This window comes from Opisthocomus hoazin, chromosome 4 (genome assembly GCF_030867145.1).
Source record: "Opisthocomus hoazin isolate bOpiHoa1 chromosome 4, bOpiHoa1.hap1, whole genome shotgun sequence".
Classification (NCBI taxonomy): Eukaryota; Metazoa; Chordata; class Aves; order Opisthocomiformes; family Opisthocomidae; genus Opisthocomus; species Opisthocomus hoazin.
In genome coordinates, this window is record NC_134417.1 from 39566023 (window position 1) to 39588389 (window position 22367).

Genomic DNA, 22367 nt, shown 5'->3' on the forward strand with positions numbered 1-22367 from the left:
AACACAGCACCACCTAGTGGTGAAAGCGGAGTCACCACTGACATGAATGAGACTTCTTCCTGGTTGGGTTTTGCAGGGGTTTTTTTGGTGTTTGGTTTTATTTGTTTTTACCCCCTGAACATGATCTAGGTCTGGTCTGTCTGTCCTCGCTTACCAAATACCATTACAGTGCCTTTATTATAAGAAACTATAGCTACCAAGCAAAAGAAGTCCAAGAGAGCTGAACCTCAAGGCCAGCAGAACCAAGGGCTGCTGAGTATCGAACAGATGCATCCACTTTGAGGAGCCTTCAGAATTCTACAGTACTTTAACACACGGTTTCTGGTGACACAGCCTGAGGCGGTGCTTAAACAAATGATCCAGCTTAGTATCTGCCTGTACTGCAAAGAATAGCAACGTCTTGGCTCACAATTTGTGTTTTATATAGACTTGGGCTCTAAACAAATGCAACAGATGTAGAAAAACCGAAGAAACTGAAGACTGACAGCAACTGAAACATAACTATTATTTTTCCATCAACCAGTTACAAAACCATCTAACTCGTACACTTACATAACAGAACACAGCAACTAACAAAAACAAAGTCTTTTATTCAGAACAGATTAGTGTGTCTTTACAAGAAAGTCATGATTTGAACTTACAAAGTTAGCATTATCATTAGCGATGCACCCTTCCTGAAGAGCAAATCTTTGTCTTTCATCAAATGTCAACTGCAAGAGTGTGTAAACAAAAAAAACCCCAAAACAAACAAATAACCCACACCAAAACCCGCCCACACTCATACCCCAAAAGTTCTATTTAGATTATATATATATAACATGTCTTCACAGATGACAACTGTATCAATTTACACTTCAGGTCCTTCACCTCCAGGAACCAGCTACAAAAGAGTAAGACAATTTTGTGTTAGTGGCATAGATTTGAGTTCTACAAATTCACATGTGACAGTTCTTGCTCTACAACATTTAAGGAAATGGAGACTTCATGGCAGACCACAAAAGTGGTTATTAGAGTCAATATCATCTTCCACTCCCAATAGGGGAAGTCAATTACTGCCAGAGAAGCACAGAAAAAAAGTCTCCAAAATATGAAAAATGTTTAGCAAAACACAAAGGAGTTCCTAGATAGCACACATTTTGGTTTTTGTTATTCACTTCAAAGAGATGATTCTGTCTAGAAACACTATAGCTCATTTTTAAAAGGACAAAGAACAGGCTTCCTTTCATGAAGAATTTCTCCAGTTGCTGATTCGTCCCCAGACTGTCACTATAGTGTAAAGCTGGTTTCCACTTTCCAACTTCTACTGCTAAGCAGAGCTCAAAAACTAATGAAGAGCACAAAGCCTTCTATAGGCAGCAGAGAGTAAAGTCAGCATACCATTCTTCTGTGAAGAAAGTAAAGAACTGAACAACAGAAAAAAAATACAAAAGGAAAAACATGAACAAGGGAAAAAAGAAGAGTATAACCATTCATTTTACTGATGTATTCTTAATAATTAGCTGAGCACTTCTAAAGACAAAGAGCTTCATTGCTTTTGGGACTGAACCAAGAAAACGCCTAAAGCATAGTATTCCTGATGTGAGAAGACGTGTCCCTAAAAGACACAAGACCTAATACAGAAACATATCTATGTCTTGCTGAAAATTTGCACTGCAAGAATCACCAGCTTTTGCTTCAAGGGCAGCATGCCACCAGCTTAACTGGACAGTAGTAATTTTATACCATACAAGAAGTCAGAACATGCACTATTTTTTAAGGATGCAGAACAATATCCAAAGGAGAAAAAGGCTTCAAAACTAAGTCAAGATGGCACTTGTTCAGACACACAGTAATGAGGTGCAAGGTAGGTAAGACAGGAAAATGGAGGTTATTCCTCATTCACACAGAGCCGACTTAAGACTCAAGTCAGTCTTCCTCTTCCCACAAAATGAGAAATGACCTTACGTAGGAAGTCCAGATTTTGTAGTCATCTATGCAGACAGGCAAAAAAACCACTGTGCGTCTGCTTCTGTGGTATTTAGAAAGTTGCAGAAATCAGCTTATCACAATACTTAATTACTGTTTCAGTACTGATCTACATACATCAGTACATGACAAACTAAAAAGCATAATGCTTCTGGTTTGGTATAACCCAACAGACTTCCAGAATTTTTTCATAGCACATAAAGGTACAGCTCTCTGGTCATCACATAGTATCATAATCGCCAAGTGACTTAAGCTTGTAAGCATCCAAACTGCTGCAAACACATCTACACATACAATAATGGATGAAATCTAGATGCATTCCACCTGCATACTTATGCAGCCAAACACTCACGAGTTAAAAGCCACTGTACGAACCAGCCCTACATAGTGGGTAACAAAGCCAGTGATTCTCTTGAACATCGGAAGACCAGAAAAACATTCAGCAAAATAAAATTCGGGCCATGTTCTTTTCATGGGGTTTTTTTTTGGAGGGTTTTTGTTGTCATTGTTTGTTCATTTTTAAGCTGTAACATGTACCAAGCAAGGCAATAAGACCACTTTTCCAGCATCATTCATAAACATACAAGCCCCAGAAGCTACTTGCAAGTACCTTAGGTAATGGAACTGTCTGGTAAACCGAACTTCAAGTAGTTGAACTAAATTACTTATCGATATACAGGTACAGAAAATAAATATGTGTAGCCTTTTAATCATGAGGACTTACCATTGTTATGTTATTTCCATTTAGCAAAATCTGGTCTAGCTTTGTGATTCTTCTGCCCTCAGGTGTAATCTCACTGAAATAGCATTAGAAAAAGTAAGAACACATAACCGGGGACAACGATTACTGATTTCATTACACAACTGACATAAATCTCTGTATTAAGATGATGTTCGTTGAAACTAATGAATAGATTAGCCACACCGCAGCGCAATCTTGACAAATTGACCACCTAGGTAAAGAAAGTTACCTGGCAACTAAAAAGATACACTGTACTTTTCTGCTCAGTACAAAAAGATACAGATTCACCCTCTAAATCTTGGCAATTTCTTAAATATCACTGATACTCAAAATCCATTTCAAATAGCAAGATGGCATGACAAAGCAATAAATACTTATCCTTAAGTCTGCTAACTTTTTAAACCTTTGCCTAGAGCTTAAGGAAATGTAATGCAAACAAACTACTGGGAAGTTCAACACAAAACCCATGCAAAATTAAGGTTATAAATTAGGAACCTGATTACAAGTATAAATCATGCAACAGCTACTCTTATGATGTGGCTGTCCTGAACAGATCACCATCCATAGTTTAAGTCCAAGTGTAAAGCATTCAGCTGGCAAGTATTGCAAAAATATAAAAACACTTTGCTTATGGATCTCACATATTTTTCCCCAGGAAACCGAACACTAAATACCAACAAGAGGCAGAAATAATACTTACAATTCTGTAACATCTTCTAACACCATATCTGAAAATACATTTTCAAGGAAAATAAGGCCCAGAATTTTAAAAATCAAAATATTTAAAGTAAATTTAAATATTTATACTGAACTGTGATTTTAGCTGCAAAATAAAAATACCAGAATAAGGCAAGGTCCACACAAAAAGGTGCTATCCAGTGAACTCGAACCGCTCCAAAGCGGTAAATAAATCGAGCCGAGGCATACAGTGGGCAGCCTTAAATATTTCCACCAGAGGATACTGACAAAGTCATCAAACCCCAGGAGCGTCCCAACAATTTCTTTATCACTCTTCATCACGATATGAATGCGTGAACCTATGCACTTGTCCACAAGTTCTGCAAACGGAAACAAAAAATCGAAAAGTGCAAGACATTGTTTTATAAAACAAGAAAAAAGACACAAAAAAAGTTAAAAAAAATAAGTTTCTTTGCACACTTCACTGCTGCTAGTGCACAAGGTTCCGGCCCCCCTCCCCCCTCCTTCCCCCCTCCCCCACCCCCCCGCGGCCCGGCCAGCAGACCGGCCCGTCCCAGCGCCTCACGGCTCCACGCCGGCTCCCCCATCATCACCCCCTCCCCCCGCCCCCCCCACGGCCCGGTGCTGCGCGAGGAAACTCTCGCCTCACGGCGGCCCCGTTCAAGCTTCCCGCCAAGCGGCGGCACCGCCCGCGCCACCCAGAGGTGCCCGCAAACGGCCTCTCCCTGCCCTCCCGCCGGCCGTAAAACGGGATATGTCGCGTCGCGTCCCCTTCCCGCCCCGCGGCCGCCCGGACACCGGGAGGGCGCGGAGAGGTCACGGCGGCGCCGGTTACCGAGCGGCAGCAGCTGAGAGGGGTTGGTGGTCGCGTTAGCCGCCATGTTGGACCCAGACCTGACCAATCGCTGCCGGCTCCCGTCGATGTGCAGCGCCTGCCCGGCAGGCGCGACGAGCCGATGGCAGAGCCGCCGCTCCCCCGCTCGGCCCCGCCCTCTTCTCGGGCCCCGCCCCGCAGTAACTCCCGGGAAGGCGCGTGCCGGCCGCCATTTAAAGAAAAAAAGACTTTTTTTAAACCCTCCCCTCTCCCCCAGCCGGTCCAACCGGTACCGCACAGCCCGGCGGCCCCGGGGTGTCCGCGTACCCTTCAAGCCAGCCGCCTGTTCCCGGGGACTGTCGCACCCCTGCTCGGGGCTGGTTTTTACTTGCCCCTAGGTCTGCTCGTTAACTGGCAGCAGGGCTGTCGCAAGGAGCATTTCTGGAAGCCCTTTTTTGGCCACCGCCGGTCCGAACACGCGTTCCTTGCTCAACGCTAAGGAGGCAAATAAAACTGGTGTTCCAGCTCCCGGAGCCACAGCGCATTTTGTGACGGGGCAGGCTCCAGAAGAACCGAGCCCGAACAAATGCTGTCCCCAGCCGAGGAGGGTGGTGCGGCCTCCAGATGCGATCGTGCCTTCCCACCGAGGGACGGACGGATGGACGGATGGCTGCTGGCAGTGCAGGGCTGCGAGCTCGGTTCCCGAAACGTGCTCGGTTCCCAGGGAGCTCTGAATGCTTGGGCTTTGCTGCCCTGAAGTGAAACGCGACCTAACGATGTAACGCCGGACTTGGCGTGCCACGAGGCGGCTGGGCTGGCGCATCTCCCTTGAGCGGAGGGTGTATGAAGAGGGGTAGTCACCACGACCATAAGTCAGCATGGGCTGGGTGCAGGAACATCCACGCAACCACGGGTGAAAGGCAAAGAGTAAATTTATCTTCATCACCTCGCCAGCCGGGGGGTCCCCGAAGCAGCGCCTGGGCAGAGGCACAGGAGCGGGGACGCGGGCACCGCTGGGCTCGGCCCATGCTTGACGGTCGCCGACCCTGCTGGTTGCGCTGTTTCTCAGGGATTCGCGCAGGCAGAGCTTGCCACCGTGCTTTGATCCTTCCCACAGCAGTGCAGAAATCTCAAGGATGTTCGACAGGGTGCCTCCAAGTCTGTCGCAGGCCTGCGTGATCGAAACACAGGCGTTCTACTTGTCAAGCACACAAGGATTGCTGAGTTTCAGCATCCGTGCAGGGACAGGAATGACTCTCACACATTGATGCGATGCACAGTCGATTCGATTTATTGCTCTGCATGCGTGGTTATACACATTTTTCATATCTGCACACGCGATCACGCTTATTCGGATAGGCTACAGACATAAATCACGCGCTGTTCACGCACCCCACATTCCCTTATGATTGGTAACTATGCACTAACGCCAATAGCAACAGACTGCCTCCACGTCCTTGAACACATCTTGTTTTTGCTAACCCACCTCATGTGCACTATCAGAATTTTCTCAATTGTTATGATAACTGCCCTTTCCAGCAGCCTGTTCAGTTATGCTAACTGTTTTGCTTAAGCGGCCTAGTCATGCTAACTCTCAAGCTACATCAACCCCAACAAAGGATAAACAGCAATTAAGAAGACTTCAGTTCTCATGGGAAGAAGTTTTTGCAAGATTAGACAATAAAGAATTGAAGAAGCAATAAAAAATGAATAAAACCCAATTAAAAAAAAAACCAGCAAAAAACAATTTAAATGAAAGAAAGCTCTCCTAAGCTCTCCTCTCTCATTTGGCACTTGTGAGACTACATAGCCCCCCCCCCGCTCAACTCAGCCATGTTTGGGCCACCATTATGGGCCTCCACTCATGAGCCACTGTCTCAGCCACAGCAGCAGAACTCCTGATGTCACCAGCACCTCACCACCTTCTGTGCTGGGGCCCTAAAAAAGCAGACACCCCTGTGGCTAGCCCACAACTCGCTGAGCAGCAAGTGATTCTGACACAAGCGTGCTCAGACGTAGCAGGACCCAGTAAAGCAGGGCGAGCGGGATCAGACAATGACAGTTCTTTGAACCATTGACCATGTGTCCCCAGCCTAAAAAAGGAAGCAGGCTGAGGGCAGGAAGACCACCTCCAGCAGGCAACCAGTTGCTGGCACTCACCTCAGCGATTCTGCCAAACCTGTGGAGGTCAACCCACCACTGAATGGTGTAGGGTCCACGGAGGTGGATCGACCTCCACAGGACGAAGAGCCAATGGAGGTGGATCCACCTCCAGCAGGTCTGACTGGGAACTGCACCACTGTGCCTGGGGTTCCTCCAGTCCCGTGGTGCCCAAAGCGGCACAGAATTGCTGGGGGCTCTCTGGTGTCTACCAGCAAGCTAGGTATCATCAAGCAGCTCCACTCCCACAGACAACGCTGGCCGGAAGAGGAAGCCATCCTGCAGGCTCAACACCAACATCACCTGGCCACTCTTTACTTATGCAGACAAATATGAGCCCTGCTTTCCTACCCCGTACTCCTTTTGAAGGCGGGCTGTTTCCTCTGCTCTGAGCGCTGAGGAAGAAGTGAGGAGCGGGACTCACATCTTCTGGCTGGCTGCGCCATGGCACCAGGAGGAGTCCTTTGGAGCCCACTGAAGCCAACTGGAGACCACTGGAGCCTTGTCTTTTGGAGCATGTTGGTGTCCGCTGGTGTCTGCTGGAGCAAGTTGGAGCCTGCTGGAGAATGTTAGAGTCCATAGGGGCCTGTTGGAGACCACTGGAGGACAACTGAGGTTCTTGCAGCCTGGACGTGGCATTTTCTCAGTCTTAGGATGAGAAAGCCAGTGGGGGGTAGCTGTCCTCAGCTAGCTCTTGCCTCAGCTACTGAATGGGTGGGTGAAGATGAAGCCAGACCCACCCTGGCAGTGTGCAGACAATGGCAGCAGAGCATCAGAGAAGATCGAGGGAGAGCTCTTCCTCTGGAGAAGACTTCAGTTCTGATGGGAAGAAGTTCTGGCAAGACTGGCCAATAAACAATTAAAAAAAAATCAAGAAAAATCAATAAAACCCAATTAAAAAAAAAACCAAGAAAAAGCAATTTCAAAAACCAAAAAATGCTCCCCCTCACTTACTTGGCACTTTTGAGGGGTCATGCGGACTCCCGTGTCCCATTCTGGTCTCCCAGGACAGGGAAGACACTGACACTCACGGTGCAGCCCCAGCCCAGCGCCTCTGAGATGGCAAGGGGCCAGGGCACAAGGCACACGAGGGCAGGCTCAGGGAGGTGCCGCTGTGTGGCTGGGAGAAGGGAAGGCTCGGGGCTGGCTCTGAGTGGTGACTACAGCTGCCTGCTGGGAGGGGACAAGGAACTGAAGCCTAACTCTTCTCCGAGGTGCCCCGTGGTGTAAGGACGAGAGACACAAGGCCCATGCAGGAAGATGGACAAATCCCAGCTAGCTAAAAGGAAAAGACTGTCACCATGAGAGTGCTAAAGACATGGAACAGGTGTCCAGAGAGGCTGTGCACACTCCATCCTCTTCGGGGGACTCAAAATAGACTGAACAAGGCCCCATTATATTATTCCCACTGACTACAGCCTTTGGTGCCTTTTCATTAGCTAATGGCCCTAAAAGCAGCAGTGACCAATTTACCTTCGCACGGGAGGTTTTAAGGATGCATCCGTGTTACCCGCAAATTTGGCCTAACTTCTGCTTACTTCAGACACAGTCAGGAGCAACTGACACAACTTCAGTCACAATTGGGCAGCCTGGATCCGGTCTTGAGACACCCACGGCCTGACTCCTTCCAAATACGCCTTTACCAAACCCTCCAATTCACAGCTGCAGTCTCCATCCAACAAAGGAGACTCGGGGACATGTCTACAGGAGCCACTGGAGCACGTTAGTCCTCAGGAAGAGCCTTCAGGTCTGGCCTCAGGATTGAAAGCCACACCACTGTGGCAACAAAGGGACTGCAGAAAGGCAGACCATATGCACAAAGGCATATTCCCGAGCGGTTGGTGAAATTGGCCTGAAAGACGTAGCAAACAAAGACACTGCAAACTGCTTGAAGTCTGGCTTGCTTACTTCTTCTTCTTCTCAGTAACCTAAACGAGGACTCTCAGAAAAGCTGAACAGAGAGTTCTTATATTAACATGGAAGTCATGCATCAGAATAAAATAGAAGTGGAAGTAATAACAACGGCTCCATCCAGCTACGAACTGTCACCCAGATGGATCTCTTCACCACCATTTCAGTATCAGCTGAGCCACCTCTGACGCTCAGCGCTTAGCCTGTCTTCAAAATCTGCTTGGTGGTTTGTGTATCACTGCTCACACACAAATCTCCCTTCTCATAAATATGCCATGTTTCTGTTGCCTGTTTTTCATCTTTCCTACAGCACAGTTTTGCTAGCAGGGAAGATTTCTTTTTCTTTAGTGTACAGCTTAAAAAAAAAATCCATTGCTCCGCAAAGAAAAAGAGATACCACCCATTGTCGTTTAACCCATCAGCCAGCAACTAAGCACCAGGCAGCCGCTCGCTCACTCCTCTCCTTCCCCCCCCCAGGGTGACGGGCAGGAGAAACGGACACAAGGGAAAACTCGTGGGATGAGATAAAGACACATTAATACGACAACAATGGAAACAATAATACCAATACTAATGCTAATAATAATAATAATGAATACACACAACAAACTATATACAATATAATTTTCTCACTGCCCAATGACTGATTCGCAGCCAGTTCCTAAGCAGTGACAGCGGAATCCGCGAGTTTCCCCGAGCTCACAAATTTCACCAATTTCGCCAAACTGACAAAATCCATGTAGCTTGCCAAACTCTGGGAAAAAGACCAACCTCCCGGAAAAGTTCGAACACCCACAAGAGAGAGACAAGAGAATTTGGAATAAAAGAAGGATTCCTGCCCCCTGCAAAACCTGCCTTTACCACCTGAGCATGACATCTGTGGTACAGAATCTTTCCATTGGCCAGCTTGGCCTCGCTGTCTGCCTCTGCTCCCTCCCAGCTCCGGCACACCTGCTCATCAGCGGAACATGGGAGGCTGGAGAAAGTCCTTGATTTCTTAGCAACAACTAAAACCACCACTCTTCTCAACACTCTTCTCATACGCAACCCGAAACACAGCAGCTGCAGGGAGGAAAACTAGCTCTAGCCCAGCTGAAACCAGGACACCATCTTTGGGTTCCTGTCCAAATGGCGCAGATGCATTTCCTATGCTCTTTGGTAGCACAAACCCCCGCCGTCCCTCTTTCCCTCAAGCCGCCCTTTTCCCTTCAGAGAAGGCTGCAGGGAGGCCTTAGAGCAGCCTTTCAGTACCTGAAGGGGCCTACAAGAAAGCTGCAGGGGAACATTTTACAAGGGCACGTAGCGATAGGACAAGGGGTCATGGGTTTAAACTAAGAGAGGGTAGATTTAGATTTGATGCAAAAAAGAAATTCTTTACTCCGAGGGCGGTGAGGCCCTGGAACAGGTTGTCCAGAGAAGCTGTGGCTGCCCCCTCCCTGGCAGCGTTCAAGGTCAGGCTGGATGGGGCTCTGAGCAACCTGGTCTGGTGGAAGGTGTCCCTGCCCATGGTGGGGGGGTTGGACCTAGCTGAGCTTTAAGGTCCCTTCCAACCCAAAGCATTCCATGATTCTGAGATTATCCACAGTCCTCATCAGCTTTCCTGAATTTCCTTTCCCCTGTGTGCCCCAGTCAGTTGCAGGGCTCACGGAACTGTGGGAGCCTTTCCTCATCGTTTCTCTCTTCACAGCTCTCACCAGTACTGCCCACCTTGATCCCAGGGAGCAGTTTTATTCCATACTTGGGTGAAGTCAGTCCCGCAGAAATCACTTTATTCCAGTGACAAAGTCCCAGCGGTCAGGCATGCAGTGTTTCCCTTTGCAGTTAGTCTTCGGCCATCTGGTGGTACTGGAGTTACAAATAGATTGATCGGCTCCCAGAGAGACTAGAAGGCCTCCAGTCATTTCGATGTCTTCGTACTTCTTCCCCAGCTCGGGCGTAACCAACGCGGAGCCAGCCTTGTGCCACCTGTGCCCATGGAGCCACTGGCACCTGCTTTTCACGTACACATCTGTCACCCTTCCCACTGGCAGACCAATGGCAAGCGGTACTGGTGTGCTCTGGTGATGAGTCCGTCCAGTACAGTAGTGGTGATGGTGGTTCTTTTTCCCAAGGAACCACCAGTCACATGCACTTCTGGTGGTGCTACAAACCACCAGTCCTCTTTCTTGAATTCTGCCTTGTATCTCCTTCCCTTCTCTTTGGCTTCATCTGCACCCTTATTACTCTTCAAGCAATGGCATCCTTCTCTTTTGAGGCTGTGGCTCCTTTCCCTTTCTGCGCTTCCTTTTATGATTTCCTCCTAAGTTCCCAGGTTTTGATCTACCAGTGCTCTGAAGTGTTCATCTCCAAGCCACCAATGTCGCTCCGTGTTGTAAATGTGACCCCCTGTCCTGGGGATAACTGTATGCTTTACCATTTTGCAGGACTGAAACTTCATTTCCCCCCATCGATAATTTTTTTCATTAAGAGGCAGCCTAGGACCTGAATGGGAGGAGAACTGTTGATTAGGAACAGCAGTGTACGCTGTTCTTTCTGCTTTCGCTGTGGCAGTGGACATCATGGAAGCAAGAAAAAGCAATGAATCCCAACAATGGCAGCAGTTAACAGCTAACAGTGTACTGGCAGGAAGCAGCAAGTTTCTCCATCCAAAGAGAGAGGTACCATGAGAAAGAAACACCTTGGGCACAAGGATTTTGGTTATTTTATCCATCTATGGATAAAAGGAGTTAGGGTACTCATCCGGGAAGACCACCGAGGAGCACCAGAGACCCCCGAAAGGAGGAAGACATACGCAGAAGGATCTGAAAAGGAGCCAAGAGAATGACGCCACAGAGTTGCACAACTCATGTAGATCAGAATTAATATGTATTAGACAGCTAGAATATGCATGAATTTAATGTGTAAATGTAAGGAAGAGGCCGGCCTTGGGTGTGCTGGATTTGTGGAAAGTCCGCCGAGCACCCAGGTATGAATAAAACAATCTCTCTCCTGAGTGCGTGAGGACTGGCTCATTGCACACCGGGTAGAAGAAGCCCCATTTCGGACAACCCTCTCACACACTCTCACTCCTCTCTCCCCGCTGCGGTTGCCCAGCAGTTTTTTCCTCTTCTTAAACACGTTGTCACAGAGGCACTACCACCGTCGCTGAGGGGCTCCGCTGAGGGGCTCAGCCTTGGCCAGCGGCGGGTCTGTCTTGGAGCCGGCTGGCATTGGCTCTGTTGGACATGGCGGAAGGTTCTAGCAGGTTCTCATGGCAGCCACCTCAGTAGCCCCACCGCTACCAAAAGCTTGAAAGGGAGGTTTACTGTGTAAAGTTAGTTGATCTGTGACTCTGCCTGGGTCATGGCCGCATCTGTAGATCTCATATCTGACTTTCAGAACTGATGAGAAGAGCTAACAGTCATGTAAACTATGGACAGTTTCTCCTGTGAACTGGGCTCAGATGCTCAAAGAACACAGGAGTTAAAATGGCACGTCAAGATCACTCCTCACTTTCTTCTTGAATCAAGATTATATTGATTCTGAATAAATAAGCCATGTTTGTAATTTCTGCTGCTAGGGACTACCTGAATTTCTGTGAAATCAGTTATTGAAAACAAAGCCCTTCAAAATGGGTTTGTCCTTCCAAGAAATATTTAGATTGCACCTGGTGAAAATCCAAGGGTGGCTGGAGGGCTCTTCGTTATTGCACCCATTCCGGCACTGGTGATTTAGGAGTTAATGCCTGGGAGACAGGCTTTGGCTCCAGACCCCAGCGTGCCTGCAGTTTGACATCTTGAAAACTCCTCTGACCTAACTCAAGATATCTGTAGAGGCATCTGGAGCTTAAGACAACTTTAAAGACAACTTTAAATGTTCTAAAATATCAGAACGTAGTCCCACAAAGTCTTAGTCATATGTTCACAGCGGCAGAGTGTGTCCTAATCCATTTAGTTCATTTTTATTCTTACATTTACACTACCTGAGAACTGTGTTCTCCTGCAGCAAAAGTACGGCCACATCCCCTGTAAGTGGGAAACACAACACTCGGGCTGTCTGAGGATCAGTTGCACATTCCATCACAGCAAGCCTCGCAATATTAATGGACTCTTTTTGCCACCTAGTAACAGTGAGTAAAAGTATTTTCTGAACCATTTCCTCATTCGAGTAAGTAAATACACAAAAGTGTCCTTCCAGTGCTTAGTCCCAGTGCTGACGTAATACATATGAAGGTCAAGAAAGGTAGCGTGGCAAACCAGTCAGGTATGATCTGCTATCCCAGCAAGTCCAAGGCAAAGAAAGGAATTGTACTGGCATTTGAAGAGGGTTGCCAGATGTGGTTATTTAGCTGTCATGTTACTCATCTTCCTAACTAGGAGTGCCATGAAAGATGCCGTCACAAAGGGCAGCTTGGGTTACTAAGCTCCATGGAGTAAAAATGTTGCTTTACCTGAGTATTTGCTAGATTAACTCTGTCTAGTAGTGAAAGTGGTTAGTAGGCAGGGAATCATTCAAGAGAGATGAAAAGTAGCATGTGTGGTGGGGGGAGGAGGCTGGTAGGGCCACTTGTAGCCATACACATTGATAGAGCACGGTATGGTGTATGGATGAGACCCTCCTGTATAGATAGCATCAGATAACAGTGCTGTGTGTGCTGATGTATTTCCAGTTCATCATTGTGAACACGTTCTTCAGGCTTGAACATTAGATACAGGCTACTGAAGTACAGTGCTAATGTGTAAGGCAGTACAATATCTGAAAATTAGAGTATTTATGGAAAACCCCGCTATCCCAAGTTGGATTTTTTTCCTCAGTCCTGTATAAGCGGAGCTCTTGTCTGCCAGGAGTGCTGGTAGACAGCTGGAATCTGGGACCAGCTAAGAGTCCACTGCAGGCAGCCAAGACAAAGCTCAGCAATCGGGCAGAAGCAGCAGTGAGAGCAAGTCAGTATAGCTTGTCACAGAGGCATGAACAAGTGGACTAAAATCCAGTTGTTCATGGGCCTTATCTCCAGAACTGTGGGCAGGTGTTGTAAGAGAAGTCCAGACAGACGTTGAGCCAGAAGCAAACCCCTCGTGTTCCTGAAATTCCCCCAGGAAAAGGTAGCCTGTCATACCTGGGCATGTTGAGCCTAACTGAAAAGCTGACGTTAAAACTGCATTTATTCCTTTTAATGTTTAGAAATCTTGTTAAAAATCCTTTGAGTTTGATTTGGCTTACACTATCTGGAGCTAATAATACCCCACTCTGGACAGTGAAAACGGCTCTGTCAAGTGAAAGTGTTGTATCTTCCTGTCTCTTGCATGAGAGACAACAAATCTGATCTGCAGGTGTGTTCTTAAAATAGATTCAATATGAGACACTTGCTGCTCACAGGCAAGCAAGAGATGCACAAGAATAACTGCAACTGGACTACAAGAAAATGCCCATGCTTGATCTTCTTTCTTTGACACTGGAAAGCACAGAGAACTTCAATATTATTAATACAATGCACAGGATCCTGATTGCATCTCTAGTTGCAAGCTAGTCACCTTGAACCACGCAAACAGACACAGAATTTTTTGTCCTTTTTATTTTCAGTCATTTGCATTTCCTGGCTCTCCGAAAATGCTGTTCCAGGTCTGAAATGGTTTGGCAGCAAACATTACGCATAGATATAAATTTCTATGGAAAAGAATATCTTTTCTGGTTTTCTTCTCCTTAAGTGTCAATTATTTTCATGAACTTGATTGTTTTTCTCAAAAGCTACGTTTTGTACTTAGTAGAGAGAGTTGAGATTCCGAGAATTGATTGACAAAAGAAGTCCACAAGCTAAGAAAGGGTAATCCTGTGCTCAGCCTTGCAAAATTCTTCCAAGCTGATGCCATGGGGAGGGATACAGGCCTGCCTAATCTTTAGCATGTTTACAGTATTTTCCTAGGGGGGGTCCTAAACTCATTTACTCACTTCAGGCCAGAAATTACTAATCAGACATTTCCCTATGTTGTCAATATTTATCTGTATTTTCCTACTTTCTGTACTTGGAAGATGCTCTTTTGCCAAGCTCTGCAGAAGGCTTTTCCTAGAAGGCACAATCGGTCGATTTAATGATGCCCTCAATACAATAATGATTTCAAAACTATGCCTGCTGCTCTGCACCTGAATTTGATATTGGAGTTCCCTCCTAACAAAAAAAATCTAATGTTCTTTTCTGCAGATGCCCCATTGTGACAGGGTGTCCAAGGAGGGATTCGGCCTCCAGCCTGTCGTCAAGGATCCCTCAGAAATCAAGAGAATATTGTGCTACCAATTCACCCTCCACTGATTATAAACCTGAATGACGACGAGGACGATGATGATGAAGAGGAAGAGAACTGTAAACAGTTTTTTTCTTTCTTTTGCAAGCAAGTAGAATGGGTTTCTTTGACTCTTGCAATGTACTTCACCACTGGTTTGTTATCATAACCCTTACCTTTTTAGAAAAGAGTTGTTAAGTTTTTGAAATAGTTCCCAGCTATTGTGCAAAATGCTGGAACCGGTAGTCACCAGCTGTGAGGGAGTCAACATCTTCTAACTCCTGTGAAACACCTAGCTGTTAATTTCGACAGCGGTATAATGCACATACTGCTTGTTCATTAAATAGAGTTTAAAATGTGAGCCACAGTTCAGATGGCCATCGAACACTCTTTGAAATTTCTCAAGATTTGGGGACAAAATTACAAGTTTAGGAGGTACTTCTTTTCTGGGAAACAAACTTTTGAACAGGGACTGGACACAATCATCACTGCAGGAGACTTCTCAGGTTTGTTTCCGAAAAGTAGTTGTGTGACTTCAACTTAAATAATTTGTTCTAGTCATTTCCAGAACTCTGTAGGCAGTCTCATTTTACTACAGAAAGTTATTCTTCAATCTAGCGAAGAGAATCCGTACAAAACTCTTACTAGCTTAACGGAATGTGTATACCTTTGTTTATTTATACTTTAAATTAAAAAAAAAAAAGTAGTTAATCCATTCACTATGCCTCACTTAGGGCTGAGCACTTCATAGGGAAGGAATGAATCGCACATTCCCAGAGAGTGAAAGTGAGAGAACGACCTACTCTCATGCGTGCACTCCGCACACAATGGTGCAAGCTCTCAGGCAGCCCCAAGCTGCTTATCAGTTTACCCCTGCCCTTCAGGTTGGCTGGCAGGGCTGCCTGTTGGGCCTCCCTGCCTCGGCTTCAGACTGAGTAAGCCACATTCACTCAAAGAGGGAGTGCAGTCAGAAAAAAGCAAATCATGACCAAAAGGAAATTAATTGTGGTATTTGATTATTGAGAATTGTAAAAGGTCTTTGTGTAGCTGTCTAGTATTCTTTTAAAACTATTTCCTGCAGATGTTTCTGATTGGGTGCCTCGGACTGCTGCAGATATTGAAGACTTAAGAGCAATAAAGGAAGTATGCTATAAATCTGGTAAGTATGATATTAGTCAGTCTTTCCTGAACAGCAGTGTTGCCAATGTAGTAAACTTTGGGGGTATTTTTTCCCTCTTGGGGTACGTTTAGGAGAGTATTATGGGATTCAGCACCCTCATAACCAGCAATCAACAAAAGCTGTGTCTTCACCTCGGGCAAATGAGCTACTACCCTTGGAAGCTACCGAGAGAGACTTGCAGAAAGGCAAGTACTTTTCATCTTCCTGGACTATATTTACCACTTTTAAAAGTACTGTTTCAGGGAGAAAGAATTACACAGTTTGCCCTTCCTTCCCACTTTTTAAATTCCGGGACACTAAAGGATAGCATATTACAAAGAGCATAAAAATTCTTCATTTGTTTTTCCCCATATATACATATATGGTGTCACACAGGTGGGGACTGCCTGCGTCAGTTGTAGATGGAAAAGGAAGAAATGGGCTATTAAGCCTATTTGTACTCTCTGGAGATATACAACATAGATCTTTCATGTAATTTTTCTTTGAGATCAAGATATATATGTAGTCTAATTTTGTGAGACTACTACAGGAGGTGACTGTTCTGTGGCACAGAGGAACACACTCGTTGAAAAGACGCGAGGCACTAACTCAGGAAAAAGAACCAAATGCATCAAAGTATTCCGATGGGAAAGGTACTTCATTATTATGTATTTCCTAATTTTCAACTGAGATTATTGTTGTCCCTCTGCAAGTACGGTGGACGTTATGTACTTGGCATAAGCCCAACCTGAAGTGAAATTTTCCATTGAGAGTGTGATTTCTTTCACTGCAAGACGACAGCAGTTGTTGTACGTTATAGGCCAGTTCTGCTTCCTTTAGCCAGTTTGCATCCTCTGTTAGATTCAGTGTGAGCAGGATCACTCCCCGAGGGCCCAAAATCTTTGATGCCCATACATTTGATCATGTGAGGGGCTGTGCACTTTCTACTTCCATCAAGTAAAACAGAATTGGATCTAGGTGGTATCTCACCCAACATGGGCCTAAATAGAACTAGGAAGAATAGGGTCAAGGAAAGAGCATGGCGCTTTATCAAGTATACTTGAAAACTAGTCCCATACAGCGAATTAAAATACCGACACCTAAGTACCTCCATGGATAGGCTTCATCCTTTTCACAGAACTCTATAATAGATTTGTTACCTCATGATTACTTTGCGGCTTTGGAGTAAAAAGAAAAAAAGGACGGAGTTTGGCTTTAAACCACCGCATAAACGGAAGCAGAAGTACAGAATTTCGCCCGCATTCTGGCCTGAACTGAGAGGAACCAAAAGTGCTTATTTACCTCGGTGGGAGAAAAGGCGGAACAGGCAATGGCATGTCTTCCTGCAGAGTAGCAGGGCCAGGCGAAGAGCACTGTGGCTGCTTTATACTGCAACTGGCCTTGTGAAGTTCTGTTCGCAGTTTGAAGTGCGCTACCCTATGCAACCAGTGCCATTACACCTTTTGCCTCCTCATTTCCAGTATTTTGTTATGTTCATGCCCTGCCCATGTCCAGGATGTACCCAGATGGTACAGACAGAAGAAGTTGGGTCTGGGCTGTAACTGGGGTAGCTGCTGCGTGAGCAGGTGGTCGCCATCTCCCTCTGCCAGCATTACCTCTCCCCTAGTTACCCCTTTCTTTCGGCAATCTCCGCAGCTCTTCGTAGCTCGTCAGCTATTCCTACCATTCCTCACTCCCTGGTTCTACTTTGGGCAGGCACATCCTTCTTCAGAAACGCACACACATTATTCAAACTCCCTTTTCTTAGTTTCTCTAAACCTAAATTGGTAGAGCCAATTTTAAGCTCTTAACCAAGGCAGAGGCAGGGCTTTATTAATGTCAATTATCATTTCACATGTTGAGTCCCCTTTTTATTCCTTAGAATAACATCGACAGCTTTAAGCGCTGGCTGGAATGCAACACGACTGCCTCTGTGGACTTCTCCTGTCCCGCTCGGTGGGAACAGGGGAAGGTGATCTTTGCAACTCTCTGCGCGGTACTGAGAGTCATAACAATGACCAAGAGGCTGGGCTAAAACCCAAGCTTTCCTTGGAATGGCAGTGGAGTCACAAAACATGAGAACTCTGTAACTTCAGATCATCACTTTCAGTGCAGCGGGGCTGGGAACGGAGTCTGACCTGGCAAAAGGTTTCAGCATCGCAAGGTCGGATGTCACAGAACCACAGCAGACAGCAGGCTGGCAGAGTCATCGGCAGACACTGCCCTCACGTGCCGGAAGAGCCAGAGACAGAGCAAGGGCAGAAAGAAGAGAAAAGCTGTCCCCACCCTCGGATCCAGCGGCGGTCCCTGAGCCGGTGGTCGGGGTCCTCCGGGGGTGGGTGTGCACGTGATGCTCGGGGTCGACTGGCGGTGGGCACGCGCAGCAAGGGGCTGGGCCCCTCTCCTCTTATACCCTGGACGATCAGGAGGGAACGGAGCTGGGAGGACGGCAGGGGTGCGGGAAGGTGCGCTGACATTTCGGTTTCCTTTCTCCTCACCCCGGTCGGATTTCCCTGGCAATAAAGCGATTTCCCCAGGTGTAGCCCGTGTGCCCGGGGTTTTGGCGGGTGAGGGCTCTCTCCCCCCCTCATCTCGGCCCAGACCCTGTCGCCGTCCCTTCCCTCCCTGCCCAGCCGAGGAGGGCAGCGCTCGGGCGGCTTCGGTGGGCTCCGGGCCTGCAGCCGGGCTCAGCCCCGCCCCGGCCTGAGGGGAACAGTGCGGCCTGAGGGAAAGCGGGACGGCGGGAGCCGCCGCTGCGGAAGGCGGAGCTGCCCCAGGCCGGCGGCAGGGCCGGGCCGGGCCGGGGAGCGGCGGAGCCGGGCTCCGTTTCCCGCCGCGCAGGGCGCGCGCGGGACGGCGCAGGCGCAGTCGGGGCTGGGCGGGGGAGCGGGCGCGCGGGGCCGTGAGGCGGCGAGGCCGCTCGTGGCCGAAGGGAGGGAGCAGCGGGCGGCGCGGCGGCAGCGGCGGGGGCGCCGGGCCTCGGGTGTCGGCGCCGGGCGGGGGGGCAGGGGTGGCCCGGCAGCAGCACGGAGCGTGTCAGCCCGGGGGTTTTCTTTCTCCCGTTCCCCTTCCGACCCTCTCCCTCGGGCCGGGGGGGCAGCGAGCGAGCGGCCGTGTGGGGCCGAGTTGCCGCTGGAGTTAAGCCTCGAGGCTCCCTGAGGCATTGTCCCTTCGTGTGGAGACCCCTTCAGCGAGCTGGAACTGGCGCTGGCGTGTGCTGTGTTGTGTTCCTCAGGGGGCAGGCCGGGATGTCAGAGGGGGCTGTGACTGCTGGGACAGAAGGCAGGGGACGGGACCAAGAGGAGTGTTTTCTCACTGCCCTGAAGATTTTCGTGTAATCATAAAATTTTCGCACACGCTGCGCGTGCTGGCTCTGCTGTACAGATCTGATTGATTGCTAAAACATGAAAAAGCTATAGAAGTCCTCCTAGAAATGCGGACGAGTTGTTGCTGGCTATTTGTTCCACACCGCAGGATCACTGATTTCATGGCTCTTTTTAAGCAGAAAAGTGTTTAGCTGACAGGGACACTGAGGGGACACTGGCTGTGTTGAAGATGAAGGCGTTGGAGCCCTTGTTGTCGTGTGTGTGCGTCCCCCCGCCGGCCCCCAAGGTCTGTCCTTGTCCCAGGGGCTGCATGCTGCTTGGTGCGTGGGGCCCTGTCCGTGAGTCCCGCAAGGACGCGTGCGTGCTGGCTGCCCCGCCAAAGGGCTGCTTCCCCTGGGGAGGGGGACAGGGGAGTCCCCCCCCCGGCACTGCCTGAGCTGCTGGGGGTTTGTGGGCCCTTGGGTGGTCTCAGTGCCCTTTGGGGCTCGCCGGCTCCGATCTGGGGCTCAGCGGGGCTCTTGCACCTCTCTGGTGCCGTTTCCCAGTGCCCCCTGCACTCGCTTCTCCTCCCACAGAGGCACGGAGCCATTCTGGAGAACTTTTAACGGAAAAAAAACCAAACAAGAGAAAAGGTGCTATATGGCTATTTTAACTCCCCGCCCCCCTCCCCATCCATCCTCTGCCTCCTACCCCCCCCGCCCCACTCCCTCCCCGTCCCTGGATGGGACGGGGCCAGACCCATGGCCGCGTCCCCGCAGGGCTCGTGGGGCTGCAGCCCCATGGCGAATGCGTCGAGGCCCAGGATGGCGTCAGCGATCTCTGGGACGCCGTAGTCCGGGGTGAGCAGCTCCTGGGGCAGCGCGAGCGAGGCGAAGGGGCAGGGGGGGACGGCAGCGCCGGTGTCAGAGGAGTCCCCGGGCATGGGGCCGCAGCCGGGACCGTCCAGGCTGAGCCCCTCGGTGTCCTGGAGGCAACTGAAGATCCTGAGGGCCTCTTCGAGAGGTACCCTCTCGGGCAGTGCCAGGTCACGTGCCGGGTGGCCAAGGTGTTGGTTGTGGGGGGCATCAGAGGTGCTGTGGGGGACGTCGCTGCCTGGCACTGGAGGCTGGTGGGTGCTGGCCCACTCGATGTGGAAGAGGTGAGGGTCGAACCAGCAGCCACATGGAGCCATCTGCAGCCCTGTGTGGGTGAGAGGGAGCGGCGGTGGGCCGGGGGGACCCTCCAGGGACACCCGCCGAGCCGGCCCCCATCGCCGACGTCCCCCGGCTCTGCGCCAGGCACGTGGGGAGGTGGTGGCCGGGGCGGTCCCCGCGGGGTGAGCTGCTGTGCCGGCGGGATGTGGTTGGGAATCGGGGAGGAGAGTCGCTTCAGGGAGGTGAAACAGGAGAGATGGCCCCAAGTGTTTGGGAAATTGTCTGGAAATGGGATTTCCTGGGCGCGCATCAGGCAGGCGAGGGCAGGGACGCTGGCCCGGTCTTGCTGAAGCCCCGTGGGAAAAGTGCGGTGGGGCCGGGGGTGGTGGGGCCGGTGGGAGAGCGCGGGGTCTGGGGGTGCTGAAGGTGCCCGGGGGTGGGGGATGGTGGGGGTGGCGAAGGTGGTGGGGTGCCAGAGCAGAGAGGGCTGCCGTACCTGGTGGTGGTGGCTGGGGGGCTGGGGGTGCCCCCCGTGCCAGGGGTGCCCTCCAGATCTGGGGTGGCCAGGCTGCAGGGAAGGGCTGCTGCTGCGCGGGCAGTTGGCAGCGGTTGGCTGAGGCTGCAAGAGAGAGAGGGGAGCGATGGCCCCGGCAGTCACCTCCGCTCTTGGCCCCGAGAGCGTCCGCGGGCTGCAGGGGTCGGGGTGGGTGCCTACCTGGGGGGTAGAAGGTCTCGGGGAGCACAAAAGTGTGCAGGATCCGGGGCGCAGGAGGGGCGCGGGGGCCGCGGGGTGGGAGCTGCCGTGGTGGCTGCGCCATGTTCTGTGGTGGCCGTTGGGTTCTAAGGACTCTGTGGCGTCTCCAGGAAGGAATGTGGGGGCTCCCAGTGTTCCATCCCGCCCCAGCCGGCTCCCCAGGTCCATGGTGGGGAGGGAGAGGGTTAAGGGGGGCTGGGTGCCCCTGGCCCCTACCGACGGCTCTCGGGGGCTGTGGGTGCAAGTGCTTTTGGGTTTCAATAGTATTTTTGAGGGGGAAGAAGAACAAGTGGATTCAGCCAGGCCGCGTGCGGACCAAGCTGGATCCGCAGCCTCCTTGTGCCACCTGGCAAATGCATTTGTGCCTGTTGTGTGTGCTGCTGCGTTGACTGGAGCGACGCAGAGATAGGGAGAAGGCCCTCGAGGGCGTGAGGGAAGGTGGCCTGCTTTCCCCCAGCCCTCCGTCAAGGGCTGCTGTCAGGTCTTTTAGTCTCGTGCTGGGGAAACAGCTTTGGATCGGCCTTGGAGGGGGGTCCGCGCTTTCCCCATGTGCGTGACAGCCAGGAGGAGACAGCAGCCGCTGCTGCGTGCTCCCAACAGAGGAGTGGGTTCTGCACAACTTCGTCTGAGGAGGTGCTGGGGCTGTGTGTGGTCTACAGGACCCCAGGGAGTGGGTTAGTACATGCATCCCTTCCTCGTACTTGGAGGAGTTGGCACTCCCAAGGACATCCTGGTAGGAATGTCCCCTCTCGCTCCCACTGTGTAAACAGTGTGTGGTCTGGGGGAGTCGGGACAACTCCTGCCGTGAGCTGGAGGCCAAAGATGTCTCCTGGCCTGTGTCCTGTTGATTAAACAGATTGCTGTCTGTTAGTGAGGCGCCTCTGGCTGCAAGGCTGTGCAAGGCCTGCTGCTGCGTAACTCGTGGCAGGGACCGATGCTGGGGGCGTGAAGGCAGCCACGCTTCTAAAAACATCAAACTTTATTTAGAGCGCAGCTGAGCAACGCCGCTCCTTGACACACACCGTCCTAACGCCTCCTCTCGACTCGGTGCCCTGGGAAAGGGCCTGCTCAGCCCTGAGTGTCGGAGTTTGCCTTGTCTTTAGGCTGGAAGGTGAAGCTGGCAGGTACGGGTCCCAGCAGCACCTCACTGGAAGCAAGAGAAAAAGAACAAAAGCAGAACCAAAACAAACAAGGAGAGGTTTGTGTTCGGCACAGCAGAGCCACCAGTACCCAGCTGTTGCACGGCCCTGTGGCTCTGCAGGGAGAGAGGAGGCAGGGGTGATGGTCATACAGGAGAAGGTTTGCATCCAAACACAATGGATGACATGTTTGCAGTGAAGAAACGGTTCCAGAAGTCCTAGCTATAGAAGTCCTCCTAGAAATGTGGACGAGTTGTTGCTGGCTATTTGTTCCAGACCCCAGGATCACTGGTTTTGTGGCTCTTTTTAAG

General features: G+C 49.9%; 1 protein-coding gene across 1 annotated transcript; it reads right to left on the minus strand.

Moving 5' to 3' along the window:
- Positions 1-570: 570 nt before the first annotated feature.
- Positions 571-4315, minus strand: LSM5 (LSM5 homolog, U6 small nuclear RNA and mRNA degradation associated). Its single transcript, XM_075418644.1, has 5 exons — positions 4242-4315; positions 3670-3765; positions 3408-3435; positions 2690-2762; positions 571-880 (listed from the first exon to the last, which is right to left on the minus strand). The coding sequence occupies exons 1-5, from the start codon at positions 4285-4287 to the stop codon at positions 848-850; spliced, it is 276 nt and encodes a 91-aa protein (XP_075274759.1). The 5' UTR covers positions 4288-4315; the 3' UTR covers positions 571-847.
- Between the last annotated feature and the right edge of the window lie 18052 nt (positions 4316-22367).